This window comes from Dama dama, chromosome 9, assembly GCF_033118175.1.
Source record: "Dama dama isolate Ldn47 chromosome 9, ASM3311817v1, whole genome shotgun sequence".
Classification (NCBI taxonomy): Eukaryota; Metazoa; Chordata; class Mammalia; order Artiodactyla; family Cervidae; genus Dama; species Dama dama.
In genome coordinates, this window is record NC_083689.1 from 53,181,773 (window position 1) to 53,203,930 (window position 22,158).

Genomic DNA, 22,158 nt, shown 5'->3' on the forward strand with positions numbered 1-22,158 from the left:
TCAGAATATAACTTTAATGCCAAGGAAAAAGGATCAGTTCACTTTGTCATTTTCCTTGCTCTGGCTCTGTAGACTCCTCCTTCCTCTGACTTTGAAATGGCAGGGAGGAGCAGGCTGTGTTTCTAGGCTGACTGTCCACATGGGAAAGAGTCTTTCATACTGGCAGCTCCCTCTCAGATCTGGAGGGATGCTAGTGTCCTTTCAATCTGGGAGTAAATGGGAAACAATAATTTATATCTGGTTCATTGCCTCTACTGATGCCATCACCTTCTTCCTTACAGTCACAGGGCAGTTGCATCATCATCAGATCCATTGGGACCCAAGGTTGCTTTTAAAGAACCTGCAAAATAAATATATAATGAGGATGGGTGAAGTTATTAGCCATGGTGGGGTAGAGAAAGAAGAGTCTGGGCCTTCGAGAGTATCTCCTTTCTGGTTAAGGAAATAGCACCTGAAAGGAGGAGGAAGGAGAAGGAAGGAACCAGGAAAAAAATGCACCTTCTCTGCTGAGGGGCATCCTTTGCTGTTATTCATGTTGATGTTCTTCATCGAGATAAGAGTGATGCTCTCTTTCTCTCCATTGGCTGTGGAACCGCTGGGAAAGGAAGGGAACATGGGTTTTAGAAGGAAGGAGCCGTAGGGCATTGGGGGTCAAGGAATTGTTGAGGCAGGGTGTTGAAACTTAGACCTTTGTTTTGAGAAGCCTTTATTTTGGTGGTAGATTGTCATCAAACGAGTATGTGCTTTGAAGCCCAAAAGACTTGTGTTTAAATCTGAGTTTTATTACCTACTACTTGTGTGACCTGGACCAAGTTAAAACCTCTCCTGCGTGCTAAGTTGCTTTAGTCGTATCTGACTCTTTGCGACCCTGTGGAGTGTAGCCCACTAGGCTCCTCTGTCCATGGGATTCTCCAGGCAAAAATGCTGGAGTGGGTTGCCATTTTCTCCTCCAGGGGATCTTCCCGACTCAGGGATCAAACCCACGTCTCTCATGTCTCCTGCATTGATTGGTAGGCAGGTTCTTCACCTCTAGTGCCACAACTTCTCCTAAGTCTTAATTTTTTTTAATATTAAAATGCAGAAATATCTGCCTTGAAGAACTCTGAGGATTTGAGATATTATAGTGCTTGGCACATACAAGGTGTTCAGAAAGGGGTTCCTTAAATACATACCCTCTGTTTAAGGAGTATATTAGAATCTGAGTTCCTTCGCTTTTCATGAAGAGGTTAATAAAGACTTAGCCTTGTGGGTAGAGGATTCCTTGGGGGTAAAGTCCATCTCCTCTCATCTGACTGTTTCCTTTCAGTTCCACCCCTATCCTGTCCACCCCCAGCCCTGGCCTCAGTGAGGCTGTCAGGATTCTGTGTGTGTGTGTGTGTGTGTGTGTGTGTGTGTGTGTGTTTAAAAGGCAGGAAGCATTGGTTCCCTCTTGGAGTGGAGGAGTAAGAGGTCAGTAGATGATTCTTTCCTTGTACTTCTAACAGTCTTACCTTTCGGAGAGCCCTGAACTCCCAGGTTTCTGAGGATCTGTAAAAACCCAAAGGCACAGGTTGGAGGCCACAGGCTGTAACTCAGAAGCCCAAATGGCCCTTCAAAGCCCACCTAAGTGGACCTCCCCCCATTTCCCATTTCCCCTGTGTGCTATTCCTTCCCTCAATTCTGAGCTGGGTGTCAGGCCTAGAGTCTGGCTGTGGGTCCCTCATCAAGAGAGGCAAAGGGGGCCCTGAGAGTCAGGGCATGTACCTTCAGACTCCTTGTTCTTCTGACACTTAAACCTTAGACTGACCACACTGACCAGGACAATCACCACAACCACTAGGATGGCAATGAAGCTGATGACACCTGAACAGGGAAAAGAATGGGGTGAAGGAAAGACAGAGGAAGGGACAAAAGAGGCCAACAGGAGTCCAAATTCCCTTCCCAGCCGAGTACTGTTTATACAGATTCTGGGAGCAAAGTGAATTCCCCTTCACTCCCAAATGAATGCGCTCTCAGCCTGTATACCTGGCCAAAGTGATCTCCACAGCCCACCCCATCCTCTCTTAAGAGCACGGAGTCTAGCAGAGTCCAAAAGAGCTGAGTGGAGGGCCAGTGGAGGCTCCTTCCCCACCAGCATCTTCCTCATCAGCCAACCCTCCTGAAATAAATGGGCTAGATTTGAACTTGTGTTCCCAGACCCAGAGTTCAAGTCAGTTCAGGCATGAGCCTCCCCCCACCACTCCCCACCTTCTCCCTCTCACCAAATGCAGCCACAGTGAGCACCGTCTCTGATGTAGGGCTGGGTGGGACAGTGGAGTCTGCTGTCATCCTAAAACTCATGTTGGGTGATGTGGAAGTAACATTGCTAGAGGTGTCTAGAAAGGAGTAGGGAGGGATGGGGGTATCAGTGGAGGGAGTGACTCAGCCTACATGAGAAAGCCAGCCCCCTCCCACTTCCCCCAGGCAGAGGACTGAGGAGAGAACTCCCACAAAAGACACCCTCCCACCCTTCAGAACTGGGAGACATGGGATCACGGGAAGAGCACTGCTGGTTGCTCATGTTCCTAGTTCCTAGGACTTCAGAAAGTTCAGGATGCTTCCCCTCATTATGCTTTTCCCACCACGCCCATGGGGCCCAGGGGAGGGCTGCAGAGATAGGGAGCCAGACTGGACTCCTAAAACAAAACATGGGGAGCCATCTGTGTTTTGCCAAATGTTGAACTGGGAGGAAGGAAGGGCACTGGATGTTTGTCCCCAGGCACTGACCTAACAAGTCAGGCTGCCAGTTAATGGACACAAGTTTCTGATGCTCTTACAATGCAGTACGGTTGCCCATCTCTGCCCAGCTTCAACACATTTACTGCAGGCCTGATTGCAATTCCACGATTTCAGTTCCTTATCTTCACCCCCCGCCCCACCAAATAAGGTGGGAAGTATAAAAAAAGTTGAAGAGCAGAGGGCTGGGACAAGAGAAAGGGTCAGGGCGCTCTGTTCTGTGAGCACAGACAGGACATACCTACGCTCATGCTGTTGCTGCTCCTGCCACTGCTTGGAACATCAGTGCCTGTACCATAAAACAGGGCCCAGATGGAAGGTACCCACCCACTCCTGGTTTCCTCCCATACTGCCGGGTGAAGCCCAACCTGCCCTGAGAAGCATGTAGCCATTTCCCAACCTTTTATGCCTTCCTTTCCATCATTTTGCATTTTCTTACCCCACCCCCCCACCCCCCCAATTATCCCATCTATGCCTTTATCAATTCTGAGTCCAGGCTCCTTTTACCTTCACTGTGACCCATTCCTAGCTCCATTCTCTCCACCCTCATCCCCAGGCCGCTCTAGCTGTCTCCCAAAGCAGGGTTCCACTGGTGTGGATCCTGGTGTGAACCCTCACTCTGGGGCAGGACCCTGGGCCTCCTGAACGAGGAAGAAGGAACCCAGTCAGAGATGACCCAGTGTTTTTCCACCCCTGGCCCCGGGTACTCACTGAGTCCTGACGTGTGTTTCTGTGACTGGGACCAAGTCAGTCCCGAAGAGGACGGCAAGTGACCAGCCACGGTGCTTGAACTCAGAGTCACGGCTTCTGTGGAGATCTGTGAGGGCATCTCTGATGCTGCTGCAGGTTAGGAAGCGTGTGTGGCCTCCTTAGAGCTTCAGCCAGCATGTGACCAGGGAGGCTCTTTAGTCCCAAACCTGCCTTCAGGTCCTCTGGGCCTTTGCCTTTGCAGTGCCCTCTGCCTGCGGTATGCCCTACCGCCCTCCACCCCACAGCCTTCATCTGACTGATTCCCTTTTGGGCCTCAGCTTCGGAGATCACTCAGTCTGGGATGTCTGGCCCTACATCTGAAGTGGCTGATGTTGCCTGGGTTCCCATAGCACCTTTGGCTCATGCCCATCATGGCCCTTCCCCACCTCCTAACGGTCAATGTGAGGTCCTATTTACTTGTCTGGTCCCCTACTTCTCTGTATTGTCCTTTAGAGCAGACTCTGTGTCTGCCTCATTGTTGGACCCTCTCTGGATGGCATCTATAACCTGAGCAGTGGGGTACCTGTGGTCCAGGTGTCGGACAGAGGGCTTAAGCTGTTGGCCTCTGTGGAAGAACCTGCAAATACAGGCGGAGAGCAGTTGGAGGCTGGGCAGGTTTGGTGATGCCACCACACTCCCTAGCCCACCCAAGAACCCTTGGGCTCCAAGCAGGTCTAAAGGGCTGGGGAGAGGGCTGGGCAAGGGGCAGGGCTTGGCCATTCAGCAGCCACACTCACTTGTTTCAGGGGAAGTTGGCTGTGTGGTTGAACTTTGACTGCTGAAGGCTCCTGAAACAGATCATCTGAGACTGAGGGTCCACTGCCTCTGACTGCTCTGTCTCCCTCTCTTCTTCACTAAGCTGGTGTTTTCTAGACTTTTCTCCCTACCCCACCCACCACCCAATCATCCGTCTCTCTCCACTCGCAAGGCACGTGAGAGATTCCTGCAAAACAGGCCTGGAGCTCTTCCTTCCTAAGCACCCAGACCTGAATGATGGGGTAGGTCCTGTGAGCTGGAAGCTGCGGCCGGCAAGAGAAAGGAGAATACATAGATTAGCTTGGCGAGCTTTCTGCCCAGTGCGCACCGTGGAGAAGAACCCAGCCCTTTTGGCTTCCAGGCCCCTGTGCTAGAAGGCAGACACCCTGGCAGAGGGCAAGAGGATGTGACTCCAGCTCGTGGCGCTGGCTTCCTCTGTGACTCAGTCGCCCTGTCACCACCACTTCACGGTTCAGTGTCCCAAAGTCCTTTCCGGTCTCTTCAACCCCACATGGGTTACATACAAACCTGACACGAGGACAGGGGAAGGTTGTTTCAAATGAGCAATACGTCCGAGGACAGAGGGCCAGTGACAGACCACGTCTAGACAAAGACCCAGAGCTCCAGTCTCTCACTGTAGCTCTCACAACAGTGCTGCAGAGCCATTCCTTTTCTGTGAATGCTTTCCTCCTGGCCTTGCCCCAAGGGAAGGGGATGAAAAGATGTGGTGAATAAGATGGAGTTCGGGGCTGGGCTTGGTGTCTGGGCTGTCTGTCTGTCCCTCCGGCTGGAGGTGGGGGCCTACACAGGAAGCAAGTTCTGAGGTACATACTGGAGGCAGGGAAATTCTTGAACGAGCAACCAGTGTACTCTAACAGGTAGAGACTACTTTGGAAATGGTCACTGTTAGCCAAACCCAGGGAGGAGGCAATTATCAGGAGGCTCCGGTCACAAGCCCTCGTTCCCTTTTGTGTACGTACATGTGTATGCCTGTGGGCCTCCACGCAGAGGTCGTGTGTGCTGGTGTGCCCATACATGTGTCCCCTTTGTGTGTGGGACCTGAGAGGTCAGGTTGTGTTTGCTCATTTTCCACAATGAAATCATTCCTGAAACGTATGAACAATGTGAAAGGAAAACATCATGGGGAAGTGGAGCCGCCCAGCTGGGTTCCCGTCCTCCACTGGCTGGGCAGGGACTGCAGCCACTGGCCTGGCCTCCTGCTCCCTCGGCCCCTCATCAACAGGGAAGCACCCGGGGCCTGGAAGCCCCGGGGCCCGGGTGAACAGAGGCGGCTAAGGGCCAGGGGCCCGCCCAGCCTGGGGCAGCCTGCTGGTCTGTTTATTTTCTTTAACCACTGCATTTCTCTGTAAGGCTATCACTCAGATGGAGAGGAATTAATTGTTTCCAAGCCCAAGCTTGCCCAAAGCCTGGGCAGTGTTTTTCCAGGTCACCATCTCTAATAGACCCATTCCCTCCTTGGGTGGGGGTGTCAAGCGGGGTGCTAAAGCTTCTAGGTGCCCCAGCCTAGAGAGAACTCTTCCCAGCTGGAGATGACCCTGGGCGAACACTTTCAATCTGAGGCATGTCTATCAGTTATCGATAGGCATCTATCAGATAGATCAATCTATCAGTTATTGATAAAGCATATCTAAGGTACCATCTTAGTTCTAGAAGGTTATAACTTTGGTTTTTAGTTGGAAGGCACAGTTCACTGCCTTCTTGCTCTTTTCTAGAATCAAAACTAGTTAGAAGGAGTCTCAAAGTCACAAGCTCCAACAGGTAGTGACCTGCTCTCTCTTTGTCTCCTGTCTCCCCTCCCCCCGACCGGAACACTGTGTCAACAGTGGATTCCTCAGTGAGGAGAGAAGGGACTTGGGGAGCTTGTGTTCCTACAGGCCGAGGTGCCTCAGACCACTGGGCATGCAGAACTGGAAGAACACTGACCACAGGGATTTCTTATTTTCTTGTGTCCTCTCTCTTATCCCTACCTGCTTCATCCCCTTCTAGCCTCTCTCCCTCCCCTCTTCACCACCATCATACTATGTTCCTCAGCAGCACAGTTAAGTAGCTAAAATCATGGATTTTGTAGATTGACAGTCTTGGGTTCAAGCTCTGATTCTGTCACTTACTGTCTGACCTGGGCCTCAGTTTTCTCTTCTTTAAAATGCAAGTGATTTTAGTAGCCCACAAGTGGTTGAGAGGATAAGAAAATGCACACAAAGCACTTAACTCAGTGCCTAACAGCTCATGCTCAAAAAATTCTGGACAGTTTAACTTTTGCCCCTTCTCTTAAATCCTCTAAGTTTCAAGTCTGCCCTGAATCTGTGTCTCCATAGTCAAGTCTCTCTGTGAGCCTGAATATCCTCGAAAGATTCTCCAATCCAACAAAGAAGACAACAGCGAGCGCTCTGAGATCCTGGGAGGAGCGGTCAGGATACTCAAAGGTGCTCATGGTTCAGGTAGAAAAACTAAGGACATTCCCAGCCCTGGTGGCTGCCTGGGGCAGGATGGCAGGTAGGGAAGCTGGGAGAAGCCTAGGTTTGTGAAAATGTCCCCTCATGAGTTTCACTTTTTAATTTCCTCCTGTGCCATTTCTGCAGTTTCTATAACCACCTAGTCCCTAAGCCTCAGGTCAAGTGAGTGACTTTGTCCACCTGGGAGGGGGTCGGTGGGGTGGGGGAGAATAGGATTAGGATGATCGGAGTTTTGCACTCAGTCTTTGGGCTTTCAGAGACATGTCTGACCTCTCCAGGAGACAGACAGTTGGAATACTCAGGCCCTCTCACCCACCACCAAGAAAAAACCATCCTCCCTCCCCTCCCTGTCCAAATACTCTGGAACTTCCTTCTGCTGCTTTGAGCACAAGCTCCTAAATCCTCAGCGGAGGGCTTGTGGAAGGTGGAGTGGGGGTGGGGAAGGCATGACCAAAGGGAAGTTTCTGCCCTGTGAGTCAGAATCTCCTGGATTTTTCATGATTCCCAGCAACTGCTCCCTAATTAGAAGACCCCTTATGAGCTACCTCACAAGTCATAAGCTACCAGAGCCCTGAGATATGTTGTTCCCAAGTCATTTCTTTTGGGGATGATTTCATCTGGCCCCCTAGATGAAATGTGTACAGCTTCTTGGGCAAATAGTTCTTTGTAGCTAACCTGAGTCCTCATTGCTGTGATTTGACTGTAAAGTCAATAATTGGAGATCCAAGGTTGTTATTTCTCATATGAAAGAAGAAAAAAGATCACCTGTGAAGCCCAAGGTACAGACCATTTTGTGCTAGGACAGCCTGGAGGGAGCTTTCCAGCTTGAACCTCATACCAAGACAGTCACTTCCCACATTTCAGGGGGCCAGCCTCTCTGGGGGGCCCAGTTCTCCCTGGAAAGTTTCCCACCAAAAGCGTCTAAGAATATCTCTATTTTACTGCTGCCTGGGAATGACCAGCTCCCCAGCCAAGTGATCCCCTTCATAACAAGGTGCTGGAATTTCCCTCTGGGAAAGTGAAGCCCTGGATGGAGAGCCTGCGTGCTGTGTGTGTCCCAAAGGAGGGACAGGCACCCAGAACTGCCGGCCACTGGAGAGGAACTGCTGAAGGACAGTGGTGGGTGCCTCTTACCTTGGAGCAGGAGGAAGCCCAGGATGGCCCAGCGCAGCTGTGTTTCTCCGATGCTCCCCATGTCAGCTGGGTCTGCGACAGGCAAGCAGCCTCTGAGTGGAAGCTCTGTCCATAGTGGAGAAGAGAGAGGGACTGCGAGGGCGGGGTGGGGGTGGGGGCCGGCTCTCCAGGAGCTTCCTGTCAAAGAATAGAAGGAAACAGATTGGGACTGGCTCCAGGGGCCCTGCTCAGTCAGGCAGCCCAGCTGAGGATGTAAGGCTGAAACAGCAGCGCCTGCGCCCAGGCTCCTCATGGCCTTGGCTAGGGCCACGTGGTCTCCGCCAGGACCTGGGCACAAAAGCCAGTGATGGCGACCTGGCCCCACACCCCCTTTCTTCCCCTCTGCAGGGGCCCATCTGTCCCTCCACACACCACCCAGAGGCTTTCTTGGAGTATCACTCTGTCTCACTGAGCCCTAACGCTCGGCCCACTGGCAGCCCACCCTCTGTAGACCCTGAATCTTCTACACGCCACTCCCTCCTCAGGGCTCCAGATCCAGCTGGGACTCCTCACATCTTTCAGGGAGGCATTACAATATTCTTGTTATTCTGCAGAGAAAAACTGAAGGACCACATTCTAAGCATCCCTCCCTCAGCCCTCCCCTCAGGTTGGGGTCAGTTGTTCTCTGTTCTCCAGCAGCACCCCGTCCTTAGCATACAGCCAGCCCGTCACACTCACTCTGCAGGTCAAGTAAAAAACCCAGTGACCAGCAGCTTAAGTGAGCTTGGAGGCTGAGTGGGGTCCCTAAACGTCAGCATGTGTAGCAGCTGGGCTGAGAAACAAGGAATCAGGAGGCTTACCTTCTGGGATCAGATCACAGGGTGAGAGGAGTTCCTAGGGGGTCTCCTGGTCTCCAGACTAGAATAAAGGGTGGTAGCCATTTATGTTCCTCCTCCACAGTGAGGAACATGAGTGAGGAACAGTGAGGGATGGCTGGTCCTATGGAGTTCATTGGGAACCAAAAGTTATCCTTTATAAACTGTTTCCAGAGAGAGGCGAGATTAGTGGGCACTTTTTGTAACTCAGAAGCATTAAGGCACACACATTCACAAACGAAGTTATAGACAAATACAAACAGACATAACAGAATTCATACTTGTAAAAACCAATGAAGAAAAAGCACAAAGAGAGGAGAATGCCTTGCATGGGAACGATAAATATCAAATTCAACAAGATGATTATCCCTAGGGTGAGAAGGAGGGGAAAGGTAGGGAGTGAAGCTTCTATTTGTAATGTTTTAGTTCTTAAAATTCTTTGAAATAAATGTGACAGACTATTGAGATGAACAGAACTGGTGGCTGGACCAGAGAGACTTAGTATATTATAGTCTGCACTTTTCAGTGTGCTTGAGAAATTGCTTTAAAAAAAAAAAATCAAAGGATAATGACTTTAGGGAATCAGTTGAGATGTAAAGCCAGCAAGGTGGGGGGCGGGGGCGGGGTTAGGGCAAGTGTTTGGGATCCGGTGGAGGAGGGATGAGCAGGCAGATTCAAGCTCCTGAAGGTGGCAGGGGACGTGAAAGGAGTAAGATCAAAGCACTGTTAGAGTTGAGGGCTGGGCCCAGGGTAGTCCAGATGTTCAAGGAAGTGAAAGCGCGGGAGAGAGCGGTGAGGGTGTGTGCGTAGAGGGTGTGTACCCTGTAAGCCCCATAGACGTGGCAGCTCCGGGTAGGGACCCAGCTGAGGCAACAGGCTCTCCTTTGCCCGGCTGGCCGCCAGTCCCAAGAGAGCCTTGCACAGCCGGACAATGCATCAGGTAGATTCTCAGCTCACCCCCTTCTGCGAGGCTGGTGAGACTCCCCCAATCAAGGGCCCCAAGTCTTGCACCAGCCTATGCTTCCCTTTCCCCTTGTACATCCGGAACTGCTTCCCCACCCCCTACCCTGGGAGCTCTGTGGCTTGGGCCCTAGAGAGCGCAAAACTTTCAAGCAGGGGAGGGGAAGTAGGTATTAAGCTTTAAAGATGCCAAAGGACAGGTGCTGGGGATGGGTGGGGTGGACACTGTGACTCAGGAACTAAAGGGAGTGGGTTTGTCCTGGCCAGCCCTCCCTGGACCCCATTTGCCTACCCATGGGGATGCCCAGGCTGAGGCTTAGAGTTAAGGGAGGGTCTCCACCGCAAGGGCTGCTCCTCATGGTCCAGCTGGGGAAGGGAAGACCAGGGGGAGAGCTTCTTGAGCCTGATAACCTTGCCAGCTCTGGGGCCTATGATTTGGAGATTTGCTACCTTGATAGTAAACCCCATCACCACCCAATACTTAGCAGGGTAGAGATAGAGGTAGGGATCATGACCCCCTGCTTTAGGCAGAAGAATGCTGGGACCTTGAAAGAGATAGAGGATGGCAGGGGGTCTCCTTAGTCCATCTTGGACAGAACCAGGAATCCCCGGTGAGCATTCTCTACTCTACAGTGCCCCCTACAACCTGATACAGAAGTGGATATTGTGGGGTGAAGTATAGCTCTTACCTCCCCCAAGCCTCTGGGGTTCATGCCTCCTCTTCCTCTCTCCCTCCCCTGGAGTACCAGCCCTCTTCCTACCATGTGGGTGGGGAGCAGTGGGAACCTAAGAAGCTGGACACAATGACTCCCTTTTGGACTGTAAGGAACAGTTGCTCACTGACCCCTGGCCAAGACATGGGAGAGCAGTCCAAAATGTGCTAGGACTCCTGACCCAAGACGTTAGACGTTATTTAGGAATTTTGCCGGAGACCTGGGAAGAGAGATCAGTGGGAGAGGACTTGGTGGGGGAAGGAAGGATAAACTTTATATGCTAGGCTGTAATAAAGCCCCTCTCTTTGTCCCTTTCTGAATGACTTTGTGTCCTGATCTGTTTTGTCCCCTCTGTTTCTGTCTCTCTGTATTTATCTTCACTTCTCTCTCTCTCTCTCTCTCTCTCTGCTTGTATCTTTCTCATTTTCTCTGTATCCCCCTTGTCTCTTTCTTTCATTCTGTCTATTACTATGTGTTTATCTCTATGTTTTTATGTCTCTGCCATCTCTTTCTATTTCTCCATGTCTTTACTGTCTCTCTGTCTCTGTCTGTTTGTCTCTCTCTCAGTTCCCTTTAGGTGTCTGTCTGTCTCTATCTTGGTCTTTCTCTGTGTGTACATGCCCATGTCACCCTCTCCCTCTACCGCTTCCCTCCCAGGCTGACCACCATCCGTGGCTTTCTCCAACTGTCAATGGCTCAGCAGGGCAGGAGCCCCAGAAGCAGCTTCCAGAGTTGTTGGGCGGGGCCTGGGAACCACGTCCAGGGGTCGGGCTGCCCCTGCTCACCATCATCGTTGCTGTCTTTGTCTTGCTGGCAGTCTGTATCGTGGTGGCCGTCCACTTTGGGCCAAAGCTGCACAAAGGCCATGCCACTCTCGCCACAGAGCCACCATCCCCAAAGCCGGAGGGCGGCATCTACCTCATCCGCTGGCGCATGCTGGGCCATCAGGACAGTCACGAAGACGCCCAGCAGGAACCTCCCGGCCCTGACTCCTGCCCTGTGCCAGATGGGTCCAGGTTCAGCATCGATGAAGTCACGTTTCTGTAGAAGAGAGACTTTGGAAAGTTGGCCTCAGCTGTATCAGAACAAGAAACTGGACAGAGTAGTGCATGCTAAGTTGCTTCAGTCGTGTCTGACTCTTTGCAACCCTATGGATTATCACCCACTAGGCTCGTTTGTCCATAGGATTCTCCAGGCAAGAATACTGGAGTGGGTTGCCGTGCCCTCCACCAGGGGATCTTCCCAACCTGGGGAATGAACTCGAGTCTGCCTGTGTCTCCTGGATTGCAGGTGGGTTCTTTACACACTGAGCCACCTGGGAAGCCCGGACAGAGAAGTAGGGCAAAAGCAAACCGAGGCCTGGACCTCGGAGCTTCAGAAGGGCACACCTGGACTCACTGGAGCTGCCCTCTCAACAGAGTATTTGTAGAAGAAGCCCTGTGACGACCAAAATAATAGAAGAAACTTGAGAGCCCTGCTCAGAAACACGCTGCTGGGAGTGTTCCCAGTGCCCAAAGCCACCCTAACAAACATACCCTCTCCTCTTCAGGAAGCACCAGACCCCTGAACCTCCTCCTCTGAGTTCCTACTCCCTCCTCTACTCCTTATCTCCCCTTTTGGTGTCAAAGTGAGTTCAGCTTGGAAGATTCCACCATCCACTCCACCCTTGTGTAAGGATGTCAGAGGTTCCTGGTGGAGGCCCTGTCCTGTGAGGTCAACCAGAGAGAGCCAAGTCAAAGAACCTAGGGGTCTGCCTTCTCTGGGACTCAGGAAAGGAAGGCAGGCCTACTGCCCTTCACTAACTGAGCGACATCCCTTTGGCTGTCAGGTCCCCGGCCTTGCCAACTTCCAAGGGCCCTAAAAGCCCTAAGCACTACTTGCATGTGTGCGTGCTAAGTCGCTTCAGTCATGTTCAACTCTTTGCAACCGGATGGACTATAGCCCTCCAGGCTCCTCTGTCCCTGGGATTGTCCAGGCAAGAATACTAGAGTGGGTTGCCAAGCCCTCCTCTAGGATATCTTCCTGACCCAGGGATCGAACCTGCACCTATTACGTCTCCTGCATTGGCAGGCAGATTCTTTACTGCTGATGCCACCTAGGAAGCCCACTTATAGATTCCCAAATTGTTTTTGAATCACCTCCACCATCTTGGGGCAAGACTCTATCTTACTTTCCAAGGATGGAGTAGGGGATATTGGGGGTCTTTCATTACCTCCCACTTTCTGTGTGCATTGGCCTGTTGGAACCAGTCTAGAATTTACCGCAGGACATTTCCCAGATCCAGAACCTTCCAGCTGGCAATGAAAAGGAGCCCTGTGGAGGTTGTCTGGGGAAAGGAAGGAGTGGAGGTTCCTACAGAGGGAGGGACATGGAGGTTGGGAAGATGCAGGAGGCAGGGAAGGTAGAGCTGAGCCTCTCCGTGGCTCCTTGGACACCCTTGAACTTCACCTGACTTGTGCAGTCAAGAACATGCAGACAGACATTTGTGGAGGGACTTCTGGGTGCTTTACTCTGGGGAACACCTGAGTGCAACAAGTCAACCTTGGGGACTGCCCTCGGAGATACCCCAGCACAATCAAGGACTGAGAAATAACAGATGAAGAGGAATAGAGGCTAATGTGTGCAGAGGACTGGCCTCCGCTGGAATTGGTAAGAGGCAGCTATAATGGTAATAGTTGCTCCTTCTTGTGGGCCCATTATGTGCTGGGCTCCAGGCTCATCTGTGGACCTACAGATATTATAATGTTTACTCCTCATATAGCCTGAGGAGGAGGAGGAGCCACTGTTATCTCCATTTACATTTGGGGATATCAAGACTCCAGCACAACCCAGGTACTAAGTGGTAGAGTCAGGACTTGAACCTGGGACTGGCAGACTTCACAGTCTGAGAACCATGTTGGGGGCTGGATGGGTAGGTAAAGATCTTGTTGGGCTGATTTTTAGGTGTTGGAGTGACTGATGTGATGTTGGGGGATCCTCAGGGGCAGAATGGCTGGTACAGTGGGGGAGGGGAGGGGACTGTTTCCCCTTCACTCCCTTGGCTCTGTCATCCTTGGGGGCAGTGGGTTGCTTCTGACAAATGTGTGTCTGTGTAGAGTTTTTCTCCATAGTAATGCTATACTCAGAAATTCATATCGAGCATTTGTGATAAAAACAAAGATGGGAGAGAGGGAATAAGTCTTGGGTGGAATGGATGGAACTGGCAGAAATAGGCTGTCTGGTCTCCCAGATGGGGGCAACTTTGCCCCCACAGTGATTGCCGCAGTGGATCAGTTCTAACAATGATGGCATGAAGTGTGGCAGGTGAGTAGCCAGCTGTGTTGTCCAAGGTCTCCAGAGTATATCCCATCACCTCACACAAACTCTCCTCCCCCTTGTTCAGGGGAGTCTCATCTGGGGACATTTATTCAGTGGCCCCTGCTTCTTTGAGTAGTCCCTTTGCCCAGGACACAGCTGTGTTTACTCCTTATGGCATCTCTGTGCTGGCTCAGGCTCCTCTCTGTCCCCCAAGCCACCCACTGGAGACAGGGCATTGAACGGGCAGGTGAAGTGGGTTGCTTCCCAGCTCTATGCCCTCAGCCTACATTGTAATGATGGCCACTACCCCACTGCCCTGAACTAGTATGAGGAGGCGTGTGAGGAACTGTGTGCAAGCAGATTCGGACATTGTTGATAATAAAGGGCAACTGCCTGTATCAGAGTCTGGCCAGAAAAAGGTGGCATACTCAAATAAATAACCTGGAGTGTTTAAAGAGGGGACTACTTAAGGACTTCCCTGTTAGTTCAGTGGTTAAGACTCTGTTCTTACACTGCATGGGGGCTCAGGTTCAATCCTGGGTCAGTGAACTAAAATCCCACATGCCATGTGATGCAGCCAAAACATTTTTTTTTAAATTTGTAATTTAAAAATTTTTAATAAAAATTAAAGGGGACTATTTAGAAAGGGCAGGTATAAGGAAACTACAAGTGAAAGGGAGCATTCCAGGTAAGCATCAGTGAGATGCCAGTACCATGGTCAGGCCTGAAGAGGGATGGGGAGGAGGAAGTTAATGAAACCTGTAGATAGACATGGTTACTGAAAGGGTACTATAGGTCTAGAGATGAAGAGAGCCCACAGTGACCTTGAAACTCCTGGGAGGGACGTGGGGGAATAAATATCCCAGCCTCACCCCCCTCCTCTCCCTTCTCTCACTGTCGCTTCCCATCATCTGAATGTGACCAGAAGTCAGAGGGCAAGGGTGCCTGTTGATGCCATCCTAGGACAGAGGAGAGGTGGAGGGTAGGTCTGAGCATCCAATGGAGGACACCTGGAAGATCCCTTAAGTTTACCTTATTTATAATAAGTAAATATTACCTTATAATAAGTTTACATTTATTTTTTAAGGATTTTTTTCATTTATTTATTACTTTGTCTGGTTGCAGTGAACAGGGGCTATTCTTAGCTGCAGTGCATGGGCTTCTCATTGCGGTGGCTTCTCTTGTTGCAGAGCACAGGCTCTAGGCATGGCCCTCAATAGTTGTGGCACATGTGCTCAATAGTTGCGGCTCATAGGCTCTGGAGCACGGGCTCAGTGGTTGTGGAGTACAGGCTTAGCTGCTCTGAGGCATGTGGAATTTTCCACACCAGGGATCGAACTCACATCCCCGACATTGGCAGATGGATTCTTAACCACTGGGCCACCAGGGAAGCCCCTGACCTGGCATTTAGAGTTTGCAGAAAAACCATACAACCATACTACTCATAACTACCCTGTGAGGTAGATAGGGCAATGATTATAATCCCATTTCATAGATGAGGATACTGAGGCTCAGAGAGGTGAAACAACTTGCCCAAGGTTACAGGATTCATCTTGAAATGTCAAGTCCAAGGACCTTCTCTGAGAGGGAGGAAATGGTTCTGCTAGGCCTCCAGCTGCTCAAGAAAGACATCCTCTCAGAGTCTCAGGGTTGGCTGGGGGCTCAGGAGAGGTGACTGGGGCCTCAGAAGACATCCGAGCGGAGCGGGAGAGGCTTTTCCATGCCACTGATGAGGAGCTCAGGCTCTTGGGACAGGACAGAGGAACCGGGCATCACTGAGGTTTCCATGCTGCCCATGGTAACCTCCCTTTCCTCCTGCCGAAGGTGCTGGAGAATTTCCTGTGACAAGGAGAAGCTGCTTCCCTCTGCAGATTCTGGAATGAGGAGGGCAATGTGTAGGGGGTGGTGAAGGCCTCACACATTCCCACTCCAGCACACCCAGAGGACTTGCTGGGGGCTCCTCCAACCCTCCCTCTCCCACCTCCTCCCCACCCCTAGCCACTGGGACTAGAGTTTCATGAAATCCTAGAGCTAGCAGTGGTTTTAGAGACAAGAGAATTCTACCCTCCTGCTTTCAGAGATGATACATTAGAGATGAAAGGGACAGAGACCTGCCTAAGGTCACAGAGTAAGGGAGTGACATTGCTGAAGCTGCAGTCCTGGTGTCTTGGCTGGTGGCTGGGGGCTACCTGCTTTCTCTGGTACTCTAGAGGCCTCTGGTAAGAGGACCCTGGAGCCACCCCTTCATGCTCCTCCCAGGACCCATAGCCAAAGACCTCAGAAAGCCATCGGGTGTCCCATGGTGGGGAGATAGGACCTTCTCCAGGGGAGAAGGAGGCAGGGCTTGAATGCCCTGACCACTCAGGAAGGCTGAGGACTGTCCTATCTCCTGCCGAGCACCTGGGAGGCCCTTAAGGCCCCCAACCCTTCCTGTCCTTCAGCTTGTCACCCCCTTACCCTCATAGACAATGAGGCGGCAGTTGTTCTGAGACTCAGGGGCATTTGCCAGGATGTCTTCAAGTGTCCGGCAGAAGAGTTTGGCCTGTTCCAGCCGATCCTCCCGGCTAAAGCCAGCTCGGCCATCCTGTGACATGGCAAACAGGGTCTGCAAGGGGGTGGCATATTCCAGGACACAGACGCCTGCCTGGAGGAGGTAAAAGGAAGACCAGACTCAGCCAGGGGCCAGGCAGGCAGACTCTGGACCCCACTGCTCAATCTGTAGGGGAGGAGTCTGGGAGGTGGCCACCTGATGGGGTTGATGACCTTTGCCTGTGAACCCCACTCCTAAAATCACGGCCAGGGACTGCATTAAATTTACCCTTCCCAGATCCTTCATCTAGGCTGTCAACTACTCCAGCTGGAATTCAAGTCCGGGGACTGGACTCTGGGTTCAACTCTGCTTGGATTCCCCACAGCCTACGTGAAATCCTTCAGACATTCTCTCGACCTTCATCTGGGCAGCTTTATGTTCCAGAGCATGGTACACTCAGGGTGAAATTGTCCACTTCTGCCCTGGTTCTCTGAGTCTCAGTGTCCTCTTCTACAAAGCAGGGGTCATAACAGTCCCTACACCACAGAGTGGTGGTGAGGATTCAATGAGGTGGTCAGATGAAGCACCTGGAAGAGCATCTGGCTTGCAATAAGTGCTCAATAAATGTTACCAGGAATTCCATGGTGGTCCATGGTGAGGACTCCATGCCAGGGTTCAATCCTTGGTCAGAGAACTAATATCTCGCAAGCCTCACAATACAGTCATAAATAAATAAATGTTACTTAATCATTATCACTCAGAACCTAATTTTGCCCAGCCCTGGGACCGATCAGAGAAACTGAGGCACAGAGAAGGGCAGTGAATTTTTATCACGGCTTGGCCAGGGCTCGGAGTTCTGAGTCTCTAGGCCTGACCCCTTCCCAGTGCCACCTGCTTCCCTGCACACGCACCCGCTGCCCATTTTCCAGAAGCTCATAGATGCTGTTGGTGTAAACCCGGCCCTTGATGCCGGCACGGTCGGCACTCTGCTGGGGCAGCTCGTGTAGGAAGCGAATGTTGGGGTCAGCCACGCTCAGGTCGTCAGGCACCCCACAGTCCAACGGGAAGAGGATGTGCAGCCGGTGGCTTCCTGCGCCCTGTAGCGTGTTGTTGTGGAACTGATTGTAAATTTGGATCCGGGCCCGGAACCCTAGGGTGGAGAGGTCCAAGAAGTCATTTCCAGCAACTCTGTCTCCCAACCAACTCAGGACAGAGATGCAGGCCATTGTTGCCCTCACTGTGTGGGTGCAAGAGCCCTGGGGGGCCAGCCCATAGGCATTGCCTGGGGGGCCAGGAGAGGCAGAGCATTAGGCAATAACGCTTCACCTACTCCCACCACCCCTTTCTCCCCCTCATTTGACCTTTGTCCAGATTTCTGTTAGCCTCATTCCTTTCCACTACAGCTTTCAGGGCTCTGAGAGGCAGGCAGAGCCCTGGGAGTTGCCATACCCAGCAACTCCAGGTGCACTGAGCCAGGCCTCTAGCCGAAGCCCTGCTGTCTAGCAAAGGCAGCCATGAGATGGGGGAGAACCACAGTCCTGGCCAGCAAGTCAGAAGAATGAGATGCAATTTGTAAGTTTCCAGTGGGGTAGTCAAGGGTCCAGGCTCTGGACAGGCCTGTGTTCAAATTCTGCTTCCTCCTATAGCTAAGGTGTGTGACTTTGGACAAGTCACTTTATCTCTCAGAATAGTGATGTTCTTAACTCTAAAACAGGGGTGATGATTATCCTGTCCTCACAGAAGTGAAAGTGAAGGTCGCTCAGTCGTATCCTATTCTTTGCGACCCCATGGACTATAGAGTCCATGGAATTCTCTAGGCCAGAATACTGGAGTGGGTGGCCTTTCCCTTCTCCAAGGGATGTGAATTAAAAGAGAAACTGTAAATGAAGGGCATACAGCTTGTAGCAAATATTTATTGAAAAAATTCATGGGTGACTTGGGACAAGTCATTTAATGGATCTAAGCCCCAAATTTCTTCCTGCAAACCAGGCATAATAGTAACAGCCTTCAAGCCTATAAGATCACTTTTGGAATCATATGGTTTGTTAGACTGAAAATGCTTTGAAGGAAGCTCAACTCTGTGTTCTGTGATGACCTCGACAGGTAGAATGGGGGTGGCGTGGGAGGGAGGTCCAAGAGGGACGGGATACATGTGTACACACAGCTGATTCACTTCATCATACAGCAAACACTAACACAACACTGTAAAGCAATTGTACTCCCAACAGCAATAAATAAATAAGTTCTGGAAAAATAAATAGCAATTGAGAACTCTTGGGGAAAAAAAAAAAGAAAATGCTTTGAAAAGTATAGTGACTTCTGGAAACAAGGTTGCGTGTCTTACAGATCTAGAAATGGGGGCATAGAGGACGGCCCACCTGGCAGGATCAGCCGCAGGTATCCAATATAATATGACCAGGCCAGCCCATGAGCCACGTTGAAGTTCCTTTTTTCACAGATTGCAGAGACCTCTGCTGGGGCCAGGCCCTGTGGACAGCAGGGTGGGGCTAGAGGGCCTCTATGAAGGATAGCGAGAGCGCTCCTCCCCCAATAAAATTTCCCAACCTCCTGCCAACTGGCTCCCTTCTCTGCCACTGCTGAACCCAGACCGTTTTAGGCTCTAGTCCAAGGATCAGCTTCTAAACTGATCCCACTCCCAGTACTGAGCTCAGAGCAGGTCACAATAGCCACACCTCCACCCGACCAGACCCTCCACCTCCCTGTGTGTGATACCTGGAGGCCCAGGAGGATGTTAAGTGCCTGTGAGAGGCCCAGGAGAGCAAGCATCCAAGTGAAGGGCAGGCCAGCCATGTTTGGGAGGGAGCAGTAGAAATAGCAGGACAGCAGCAGCAGGGCCCCGCAGCGCATGGAGGAGCACAGGCAGGCCCGCACAGCCCTCCAGTAGCTGCCGTGGTACCTGCAGGTGACACACAAGTTCCAGACCCCAGCCCAGCTCGGCCAGAGAGGGGCAGGAGGTACTTCAGGGAGTCACCTGGAGTGGACGTGGCGCAGCTCCTCGGCCAGACTGCAGATCCCCTTGATTAGCAGTCCCATCTCCTGGGAGGCCAGGTGGAGCGCCAACCACTTGAGAGTGTAGTCTGGTGGCTCCCCCAGGCCCCAAAGGGCCACCAGACAGGCACTTAGCAGGACCAAGGCTGCCTTTTGGGTCCTGTGACCCCTGGGCTGTGGGATGGATGGATGCAGGCTGGAGTGAGGCATCTGTGGGTACCAAGAAATCCATGGTTGTGCTCCCCTCACTCTCCTACAGTTCCAGGACTGAGGCCCTGAGTGGGCACGCCCCCCAGCTCTCCAGTTCCCTGGTGCCCAGCCATACCCAGAAGATGCTCCTGGAGACACCTCTAGGGAACAGGCTGGGCATACAGCATCCCAGAGCTCCAACCCCAAAAAAATTTGTTGCTAACAGAGTAGGTGGAGAAAGAAATGCATGCACATATGAGTTGAAGCAAACTCGGGCAGATAGTAAAGGACAAGGAAGCCCGGTGTGCCGTAGTCCATGGGGATGTAAAGAGTGTGACATGACTTAGTAAATGAACAACAACACATACACACCTCACCCAACCCCAGTGAGACCACAGGTGTGGTGAAGAAAGAAGACAGCTATTACCCCAGACCCAGACCTGAAAGTGTCCTGTGAGGTACCACTCATCAGGAGACCAAGGCTTCCCTTTCCCCACAGTCCACCCCAGGGAGGACCTTAGGCAGCAAAGCTGTAAACCACAGTTCAGAGGGTGGAGGCACCCACCTCTGCTGCTTCTGCAGGGTCCTCAGTCTTAGAGCTCTGGCTGGCCGGCTTCTGATCTTCTACCTCTCAGACTGCAGGTTGTTTCTGGAAGTCGACAGGGAGAGAAGGCCCAGCACCAGGGCTCCCAGCAACCAAGGGTGGCCTCTCAGGGTAGAGCCTGAAAAATGAAAGGTTAAAAACAACTGAAGCTTCCTCCACAGCACTCCAATGCTGGCATCTCACCAGACCACAGCCTCACTGTGCTCGCAGAGGAGGTTATTTCCTCCCTCCCACGGCATCCTGGTCAGCCACGCCTGCCTTGGGGTGAGGGAGAAAGCTTGAGAAGGCCCTCATTCCATCGTCCACCCCTCAAACCAAGGGTGTTCAGAAACCCTCTCACACTCCTCACAGCCACAACCCTGAACACTAGCTGTCCCTCAAGCACCACCCCCTCCAGTCAAACACACTCTACCAACACCCTCGCAAGACACACGCCCAGCCAAGCATACACACTGTACCATGCTGCCCTGCCTGGTGGTTTTATTCTGACTTGCAGATGCAGATCCTCTTTTTCTGAAGACTCTGACATCAGACTAGAGGCGGGGAAAATGAAGAGTTATTTCCTGTAACAATAGCCTTCTAGTAAAAAACTGAGTGAGAGCCAAAGGGCTCCTGAAGTGTGGGGTTTCGGCTCTCCATAGGAAGTATTATAGCAACACCTGTGACTTCCCAGAGAGAACCTGGTGCTTCCAGCCAAAAAGGCAGTCGCGTGGATAATGATAGTAATAATGATAATAATAATAATAATAATTAAGTGCTTACTGTGCTCCAGACATTATGCCAAGTGTTACATATATTGTTTCACTTAGTCCACTCAGCCACCCTATCAGGAAGGTATAATACTATTCTCATGGACAATCTGAGCTTCAGTGAGGTGAATTAACTTGCCCCTGTCCCCCTGCTAGTAAAGGAGGGAGTGGGGACATGAATCAGGTGGGTGACTTCAAAACCCAGCTCGTTCTGTGCCTTGATTCCCCAGAAAGGGGTGGAAGGACCAGGATCAAATTTCATGCTTGCACTTTGCCAGAGGGTGGAGAGTGTTTCTAGCCATTTTCTGGCATACCAGTAAGCTGATCAGATTCGAGAAGGGGGCAGGCTCAGGAGTGGGATTGGGACAGAAGCCACAGAGCAGAAGCGGTCCATATATGCCCAGGCCAGAGGGTACTTGCCTGGACCCTTCCCCACATCCCAACCAGACACAAGAAGACACACCATGTCCATAGATGCCACTGGCCTCTTGGGAGCAAGGAGGCTCCCAGAAAACTCTCATTTTTAAAAATAATTTTCCAAGAATGGAGAGAATTCCCTGCACTTTCTCTCCCTTACAAAAGCTCACAAAGGGGGCCCCCTGTGGTGGACAAAGGCTCCGGTGCTTCAAAACCAAAGAAAGTCAAGGTTGTCAAAGAAAACGTCTGAGCAGAGTCCTTCCAGAGTGGGCAAATCCACAGTTGTCCCGAAGTCCCCCTGTGCCAAGCAACCTTTGGCCTTTACCATCTTGCCCCGCCTTCCCAGATGTTGGGAAATATTGAAGGCAGGAGGAGAAGGGGACGATAGAGGATGAGATGGTTAGATGGCATCACCGACTCCATGGACATGAGTTTGGGTAAACTCCAGGAGTTGGTGATGGACAGGGAGGCCTGACATGCTGCGGTTCATGGGGTCGCAAAGAGTCAGACACGACTGAGCAACTGAACTGATACTGATACTGATCCTGCCCAGCAGCTAGCACCACCTCCCCTGGGTGGTACCATTTCTGTCAGTTCCACTGCTCCACAATGGTCATCATTTCTGCTGAACCTGTTCTTCATCTCTGCCCCCTTCTCCTAGAGGAAGATTCTCTGTTTATAGGCCAGATTGGTACCATGCATCAGAAGCCTTAAAAGACACATAGAATCATAGACCTAGCAATTCACTTCTGGGAATTCTTCATTAAGAAATAATCAGGGCTTCCCTGGTGGCTCAGTGGAAAAGAATCTGCCTGCTAATGCAAGAGACATGGGTTCGATCCCTGGGTCGAGAAGCTCTCACATGCCATGGAACAATTGGGCCCGTGTGCCACAACTAGAGAAAAGCCTGAGTGGCAATGAAGATCCAGCACAGCCAAAAATAAATAATTTTTTTTAAAAAAGAAATA

The 22,158-nt window shown here is 51.4% G+C and overlaps 3 protein-coding genes across 7 annotated transcripts; 1 reads left to right on the top strand and 2 right to left on the bottom strand.

Moving 5' to 3' along the window:
- ECSCR (endothelial cell surface expressed chemotaxis and apoptosis regulator) lies at nt 1–8,022 on the bottom strand. 3 transcript variants are annotated; one of them, XM_061151447.1, is made up of 10 exons: nt 7,869–8,022; nt 4,242–4,292; nt 4,028–4,081; nt 3,466–3,591; nt 2,996–3,043; nt 2,241–2,354; nt 1,744–1,842; nt 1,491–1,527; nt 499–595; nt 1–340 (listed from the first exon to the last, which is right to left on the bottom strand). In XM_061151447.1, the coding sequence occupies exons 1-10, from the start codon at nt 7,927–7,929 to the stop codon at nt 332–334; spliced, it is 696 nt and encodes a 231-aa protein (XP_061007430.1). In that variant the 5' UTR covers nt 7,930–8,022; the 3' UTR covers nt 1–331. The 3 variants fall into 3 exon arrangements, with proteins under 3 accessions (XP_061007430.1, XP_061007429.1, XP_061007431.1); XM_061151446.1 differs by having other exon boundaries at nt 3,466–3,594; XM_061151448.1 differs by lacking the exon at nt 2,996–3,043 and having other exon boundaries at nt 3,466–3,594.
- A 128-nt stretch (nt 8,023–8,150) lies between these two features.
- Nucleotides 8,151–14,539, top strand: SMIM33 (small integral membrane protein 33). The gene is made up of 2 exons (XM_061151452.1): nt 8,151–9,662; nt 11,053–14,539. The coding sequence occupies exons 1-2, from the start codon at nt 9,654–9,656 to the stop codon at nt 11,440–11,442; spliced, it is 399 nt and encodes a 132-aa protein (XP_061007435.1). The 5' UTR covers nt 8,151–9,653; the 3' UTR covers nt 11,443–14,539.
- Nucleotides 14,540–15,131: 592 nt separating this feature from the next.
- On the bottom strand, nt 15,132–20,530 carry STING1 (stimulator of interferon response cGAMP interactor 1). 3 transcript variants are annotated; one of them, XM_061151444.1, is made up of 8 exons: nt 20,483–20,530; nt 19,986–20,142; nt 19,215–19,441; nt 18,956–19,139; nt 18,601–18,709; nt 17,134–17,372; nt 16,150–16,336; nt 15,132–15,566 (listed from the first exon to the last, which is right to left on the bottom strand). In XM_061151444.1, the coding sequence occupies exons 3-8, from the start codon at nt 19,439–19,441 to the stop codon at nt 15,376–15,378; spliced, it is 1,137 nt and encodes a 378-aa protein (XP_061007427.1). In that variant the 5' UTR covers nt 19,986–20,142; nt 20,483–20,530; the 3' UTR covers nt 15,132–15,375. The 3 variants fall into 3 exon arrangements, with proteins under 3 accessions (XP_061007427.1, XP_061007426.1, XP_061007428.1); XM_061151443.1 differs by lacking the exon at nt 20,483–20,530 and having other exon boundaries at nt 19,986–20,440; XM_061151445.1 differs by lacking the exon at nt 20,483–20,530 and having other exon boundaries at nt 19,215–19,405; nt 19,986–20,436.
- Nucleotides 20,531–22,158: the final 1,628 nt, after the last annotated feature.